Source organism: Perca flavescens, chromosome 16 (genome assembly GCF_004354835.1).
Source record: "Perca flavescens isolate YP-PL-M2 chromosome 16, PFLA_1.0, whole genome shotgun sequence".
In the NCBI taxonomy this organism is placed as follows: Eukaryota; Metazoa; Chordata; class Actinopteri; order Perciformes; family Percidae; genus Perca; species Perca flavescens.
In genome coordinates this window covers 11,356,737-11,364,598 of record NC_041346.1, presented here as the reverse complement: position 1 = coordinate 11,364,598, position 7,862 = coordinate 11,356,737, and the positions used below count along the sequence as shown (strand labels likewise).

The window sequence follows — 7,862 nt, the reverse complement described above, 5'->3', positions numbered from 1 at the left end:
ATTATTTCTTAGTTTCTCAATTCTCTTTTATTTCTCGTCTATGGTTTGTTTTAATGCATTAACAGTATTCCCACTTTTTGTTTTGTTTTATTGCAGTATTTTATTTGGCTATATAGTTGCTGCATAGCCTACTATTAAAACTGATTTAGCATAATTTGCTGAAGTGTCAAGTCAGGTTAGGTTTATAAACCCTTTTATCACATGCCTTTTGAACGGCCATGCCATTAGGGATCCCAAACATTAAATTAAATTTGGTAAATCTGAATATGGTCTGCGGCATACAACTGTGAGCTAAGAGCTAAGACAAAATAACCAACAGCACCATCGTGTGTTTAAGTGAGTCATTGCATTGGGTCCTGAAACATGTATTTAATCACTTAAAGTAAATGTTTGCTGTTTAATTGAACGTGTTACATTGTAGGAGAAGGTGCATCTCCCCTCACCTGTCGATCAGTGAACATGTAGAGCCATTCTTTTTTCTTTTGTTTGCCATGATTTTTTGTGTCTTCTTATTTTGATTGCTACTTTTATTGTCACTGAGCCTGTACTTGGTTAGGATCTGCCTGTCTTTGTAAATGCTGGGTAACTTTAGGGTACAGTACTAGGTAACACAATAGTTTCCTTATCCTTATATACCTCATAGGCCAAAATATTAGGGGGATGTTTTCATGTTTTGGCTTCAGAATATCTTGAATGCAGACCTGTACTGGCCAAAAAAGTACCAAACAAATAAATAATTAAAGAAATGTTTGTATTTTTATTATTATTAATATTATTATTATTAGGCCTAGTAGTAGTAGTAAGTTAGTATTAACCATTGACATATATATATGTGTATATATATATATATATATATATATATATATATATATATATATATATATATATATATATATATATATATATATATATATAAATAAAAGGTATTAACAGTTGCAGGTAACATTATCGTGCTAGCGGAACCCTAGCCGTTCGGTTATTGCAGCCCGAGGTTTTCCACCGTTGCACCACTGATGTAACTTTCATTTCCTGACTGGTAAGGGTCATTACATTATGAGCCCAGAGTTTGTGTAGAGTAGAGTCCGGTCTACGAAGCTGAACCGTCTTTTCACAATCACTGAACTTAATGAAATGATGTTACGAACGCTGTGTCGGACCGGCGGGGCCCTTCTTCAGGTAAATATCCGGTTTGTTAGCATATATGTGCCCACATTCTGACACTTCTTTCCCAGCCGTCGGTAATGTGGGTGTCATTCAGCGTGCATCAGAGTGTTAATAATCCACCAAATGTCACTCTTCATCCTGATAAAAGTGCCACCCAGTCCGTACCAATTTAACAAGAGTTGTATATATATATATATATATATATATATATATATATATATAAAAAAGATGACCACTGACTGACATGCTAACTATTCAATAGAAAGTAGAGAGATAGTAGAACATGTAGCCTACCATTATGACATGAAAACCTTCACACTGTTAACCTAACTTTATACATAATATAGGACGACAAACAAGGATACATACATGCATACATACTGCATCTTTACAGTAATATATATATATATATATATATATATATATATATATATATATATGGTTTTATGTCAGCCTAATAGCTGGTTTGAGAGCATTGAGAGATGATTTTATGGAAAGTATCCCATGCCAATCTCTAGGTATGGTGATGGCTGTGTGATGATGTGGGGCTATTTTAATTCCAGAGGCCAAGGGAACTTTATCAGGATGCATAGTATCCTGGATCCATGAAATAACTGGCCTTTAAAAATAAAAATCTGCCTGCCTCTATGGGAATTCAACATAGGGGTGTACTCCCTTTTGTTGCCAGCGGTTTAGACATTAATGGCTGTATGTTGAGTTATTTTGAGGGGACAGCACATTTACATTGTTATACAAGCTGTAAACTTAATACTTTACATTGTAGCAAAGTATAATTTCGTCAGTGTTGTCCCATTAAAAGATATAATGAACTATTTACCAAAATGTGAGGGTCTACTCACTTTTGTGAGATACTGTATGTATGTGTATATATATATATATATATATATATATATATATATATACATACATACATACATACATACATACATACACACACACACACACACACACTGTATATATATTGAACAAAATCCGAAATAAAAAAACAGTAATGTTACAATACTAAAAGTGAGCAGAAGCAAACATATTTTCATATAAGTCAACAAACTTGAAAGTGGTTCACTTCTCAATTATTATTATTATTATTATTATTATTATTATTATTGTTATATTAGAGGTGGAATGATTGCCCAAGTATAATTTATAAAGCAACTACATGTAATAAAAGATGTGTATATTTTGGCGTAACGTGGATGCGTCACACACATCTGTATTTGCTGCGTGAATGAATGAATTGTTTACTTTTGTATCTGTCCGCTTACACGGCCCATCCGCTATAGGATTATTCAGACACATTTTAAACAAACACTTTTCTAGTGCTGACACTGACAAAATATATACATAAAGGTTACAACAAACAAATTGATAAACAAAGAGTAAATACAGGTAGGGTACTAACATAGTTAACATTTCAACAGAAAACCCTTTAAGACCAAAACAAATGACAGTAGAAGTTGTTTGTACAAAAAATAAACAGCATTTTCTTATCGTAAAATCAATATCTTGTGGTTTCTGACTGTTAAATGTGCTGCACATACCACGTACAGATGTCAGCTGTGGCTCTTGGAAATGATTAAGGCCATTTTGCACAGTTTCTCTGACTTCCTATGGACTAAACAATCAATTGATTTATCAAAATAGAATGATGATCAGTCGCAGCCCTGTCCTTTTTCGTTGTAGACAAGTGACCGTTGCAGCAAGGATTTGAAAAGCATATTTTGAGGATACATTTTCAAATTGGAAATTCGTTCACCAAGTTAAAGTTCTACAATCTGATGGCATTGGGTTTTCTTTTTCTTGTCCGTGTGTCTCTGTAGCAAACCCAGCGTGCCGCGCCCAGGTTGTGGGTTACGCCCGCCCAGCAGCGATGGGCGTCCAGCCTGCCCATGAACACCGTGGTCCTGTTTGTGCCCCAGCAGGAAGCCTGGGTGGTGGAGAGAATGGGTCGCTTCCACCGGATCCTAGAGCCGGTAATAACCCTGATCCCTAATGTCAATGTATTACTCTGGGGAACGGGGGTGGGGCGGGATAAAAACCAAAAGCTCAACAAGCCTCTTTTTTCTCTTTTTAGGGTCTGAACTTCCTCATACCCATACTTGACCGAGTGCGCTATGTGCAGAGTCTCAAAGAGATTGTCATTGATGTGCCGGAGCAGTCTGCAGTATCTCTAGGTACGGGATCAATACAGTGTTCAGTTCTAAAGTGTGACATAAGTTCCTAGACACACGGTATATTTAAAATGACACGATTGCTTTTACAGATAATGTAACACTACAGATCGATGGAGTGCTTTACTTAAGGATCCTAGACCCTTTTAAGGTATGCTGTTAAGAAACTACTTCATGCTGGAATGATTGGTCTGCTCACTTGTGTTGTTATACTCTGATGAAAAGTAATACCGTTTGTTTTATCTGTTGATCCATTCTGTTTGTTGCCAGGCCAGTTACGGTGTCGAGGAGCCAGAATATGCGGTGACACAGTTGGCGCAGACCACCATGCGTTCAGAATTAGGCAAACTCACACTGGACAAAGTCTTCAGGGTAATAAAAAAAGTGAATTGTAATGAAAGGTGTCAGAAGCACATCTGACATTACAGTTTTTTTGTTTGTTTACATTTGTATTTGATTTTTTATTTTTATTTTTTTTCAAGGAAAGGGAGTCGCTCAATTCCAACATCGTCCACTCCATCAACCAGGCTTCAGATGAGTGGGGGATCCGTTGCCTCCGTTATGAAATCAAAGATATACATGTTCCACCTCGTGTCAAGGAGTCCATGCAGATGCAGGTGGGGCAAATAGGACCAATATATATTGCTGATTGCCTTCGTCTGATAGATCGCTGTAGAGAACCTCACCTCCTCCCTTTTTCTTCCTGCTAAATGAGTTTTCTCTGTTGTCAGCACATGTGTGTAATAAAGGGGTTTTAAACTCAAATACCTTCAGCAGCAAATGCAATTTTTTTTTAACCCTTGTATTGTCTTCCGTTTGACCAGGAACTTGTTGTCCTTCTGGGTCAAAATTAACACTTTTTTTTTTTTAACAGGTTTTTTTATTAAATTAATTAATTCGTTCATTCATATTTGTGACAAATTTTCTTTTTGTCCCTTTTTTTAAAGCACTTTTTTCACTGTTTTAGTCACTTTTTTCAACATTTTCAATGCTATTTTTCACTAAGACCAACTTATTAACCGCTACACGTATTTTTGGAATACATGGTCAATACATTTCATTTATAGGAAATTATACCTACTTTTGAAATGATGAATTATTTTGACTAATATTAGAGGACCCAGACGTCTATCTCAAAGTTCAGTCAGGTTTTAAATCATTTTCAATTTTTTCAAATGATATAAAATTGAATACCCAAAATTCAATGAAAGTAGAGATCAAGGACTTGCAGTTGTACTTAACATTTTTGAGAACGGGTCAAATTTGACCCGAGGATAACGCAAGGGTTAAATCTTCTAAGTCTGTCAGAAACATTTAGTTTTTTTGTACGGCACGCCCAGGAGGTCATGTTTTGACTGTAGCAAGCCGAGTATAACATTCAGGATTTTACTGCTGAGATTCTGGCCAAGCTAGAGAGCTTGTATTAATGGCAGAACATTTTTTAACAGACATATTTTTTTTTTATTCCACTCTGTAGGTGGAGGCCGAGCGTAAGAAGAGAGCCACGGTGTTGGACTCTGAAGGGATGAGGGAAGCGGCCATTAATGTCGCTGAGGGTCAGAAACGAGCTCAGATTCTGGCCTCGGAGGGTGAAAAAGCAGAGCAGATCAATAAAGCGGCTGGTGGGTGCACTTACGAGTCCCAGTTTAGTTGTTTTATCCCTGCAGTTTTTTTACCCAGCCTCATAGCTTAAAGGGAGGCCGCTTGTTTTCTCCTGTTCATCTGCTGCTCTTTGTTACGTTTTACGTCACTGATCGATTACTGTGTTCCCTCCAGGTGAGGCCCAAGCAGTTCTGGCCAGAGCAGAGGCAAAAGCTAAGGCTATCTGTATGCTGTCAGAGGCTCTGACCCAGCAGGTGAAGAGATGTTTTTTGGTTTTTTTTAATAGCCATACTCATGATCGCAGTCTTATTCATGCAAGTTAATTTTGATTCTTTTCTTATCACGCATTGTACAGAACGGAGATGCGGCAGCCTCGCTGAGTGTAGCCGAGCAGTATGTGTCTGCTTTCTCCAAACTCGCCAAAGAGTCCAACACCATCCTCCTGCCCTCTAATACCGGGGACATTAGCGGAATGATCACACAGGTATGTACACGTTTTTTATAGTTGTACGCGGGGTCTTAAATAGTCTCTGAAATTTCAAAATCAAACTTTTAGGCATAAAAAGGTTTAAATTTGCTCAAGTATTTTGTTCTGGGTCTTACATAATTTGAAACGGATCTTAATTTTCCTACGGCCATGTAACGCTACCTACCTACCTAATGCTCTTTTTTTTTTTTTTTATACCGTGGTACTGTAGTTGTTTCACTAGTCCAAATATAATGTTGCTGTATTACGACTACAAATGAGACCAGCATGCTGCTTATATCGCAGCCAATCAGCCTTCGTGTTGATGGCGCGAGTCTCTGGGATTGTAGCACAGACGTAAAACGGATTTTATTCTTCAGCTACGCGGGAAGTGCAAGTTAAGCGATACTGTGAGAAAGGTCTTAAATGTTATTCATAATGATCTTAACAAGGTCTTAAAAAGTCTTAAGCCTCCTGCACACTGCCTGTGTGGCGTGAGCGTGGCGTTTCTGTTGCATGTCAGTTGCGTGGCGGCTGTGTGGCGTTTTCTGTCTTTGCACACCAGAAACGTGTCTGACGTGGCGCTGCTGCTAAAGCAGTAGTATACTTCATGTTAAACATAAATATATACTGATTTGATTACAGTAAAGATTAAAATTACATTTATATCTGCATTTATGTCAAAACCTAGACTTTCAAACCTCCAAATGTAATTTATTAAATGTATTTGTCTCAAAATGACATATAAACATCTTTTTCTATTCTATTTTGAATGGAAATGCTTCCAACGCGCTTGCGTGTCGCGTGAAAAATAGACGTTTGTTCTATTTCTAGCACGTACACGTTTTCGGCGCGGCTCGAGCCACACCTGAGACGTGCGTGTCACGCAGGCAGCGTGCAAGATCTAACCTGTTAAAATGGGAGCCGAAATAAAAAACGGACACGCCAGGCAGCTGACATCGCTCACACCACAATCGCGACATTAACGGTTCTCTCCCTGTCTCTCTCCACTCAGGCTATGACCATTTACAGCACCATGGCAAAGAAGGGTCCAAACGTACCGGAAGCAGCGCAGCTGAAGAGTGAAGACAATGCGAACCAATCATCTCAATAGCAGAGGACTCTGCGAATGAACTCAAAGCAGTAAAATGTCACAGAAGCAGAAAACAGTTACGGGGGGGGCTCCAAGGCATCGCTGTGTGATGATCACAATACCCCCTCTACTGACCGGACAGGAAGACTATCACCTTTACTAACTCCTGGGATGTTTTTCCTCGGAGTCTTAGGGGAAAAACACAATTTTTTGTAAGAGGATTTTTAATCTTCGCTGTGTATTTATGTTCAGATGTTTTCAGATTGGAAAGTTAACACCAGCCTTCGGCCAAATATACTCCCACCAGTGGCTTTGGCAGGCTGACAAAACGGAGAAATTGATGACAGGTTTTGGGAGTCAAATCAGCTACTTGTGGACTTGTCGATGCAGAAATAAGCCCTGGTTGTATGATTTATAAGTCATTTGTGGGCAATTTCTGTTGTGCATCAGATATGTTGCGTGTGGTTTGTTTTTTTCCATAAACCCTATTAGAATTGGATGTACAGTAAAGGTTTTTTAATTTTACCGCTCTACTTCAAAATTTAAGTGAATCACGCGACTATTTTGGAATTTTTGCAGCCTGTTTTTCTGGGCTGGCCAACGTTCATTAGTTTTGCTGCGTTAGCTCCGGAGCCATCTGCTTTGTTACGGCTTGTTTACAGACATCCGCAACAAATTCTTCAACTGTCTTCAGCGTTGTTGGGACCAGCAACTTCAAACTGCTACATGCGATGCCACGAAATGGTGAAAGATTCCCCAAAGTGTAGTTAATTCACAACTTGGCCCCAGTATTTGATTGAAACCTCTCCCTGAAAAAAGCTAATCCAGTATTTATTTAGGAATATTTTCTGATATTATATCATAAAAACAATTCCTTCTCGATAGCTAGTTAGTATACAAAGACGTCCCTCAGAACAAATGTTCCTGCCATCTGCATATTTGTATTCACCTCGTATGTCTTATGGAAAATATGTAGTCAATTTCCTGGTTCTCTGCAAAGACGGCAAGTTTGTCATGTCATAGGCTTCACTGGTGTTTACAGGTTTATAATAAATAATGCAAAATTTAAATTGGTTTCATTTGAGAGACAAGTAAAGAGACTTCAGTAAACGTATGCCTTGGTGGAATGAGAAGTTGTAAAGCACTTGTTTGGAAATATACAATTATGTTCGAGGACGATATGTGTAAAAAAATGAATGTGGAACAACTGCAACTCAAATGTAATGTTTGGAAAAACCTTGACTGGTGATGAAGAAAAACTCCCAGTAGGATTTGAAAAAGGATGTTAAAGTTGAACTCCATGTTTTGGGTCACTGTTTGCCATCAAATAAAAAAAGACACAGGTTCA

General features: G+C 38.1%; 1 protein-coding gene across 1 annotated transcript; it reads left to right on the top strand.

The window, feature by feature from the left end:
- Nucleotides 1–970: 970 nt before the first annotated feature.
- Nucleotides 971–7,862, top strand: LOC114570981 (stomatin-like protein 2, mitochondrial). The gene is made up of 10 exons (XM_028601688.1): nt 971–1,176; nt 3,003–3,155; nt 3,257–3,356; nt 3,446–3,504; nt 3,624–3,725; nt 3,836–3,970; nt 4,831–4,975; nt 5,130–5,209; nt 5,311–5,439; nt 6,437–7,862. Exons 1-10 carry the CDS (start codon nt 1,132–1,134, stop codon nt 6,533–6,535), a joined length of 1,047 nt encoding a protein of 348 aa, XP_028457489.1. The 5' UTR covers nt 971–1,131; the 3' UTR covers nt 6,536–7,862.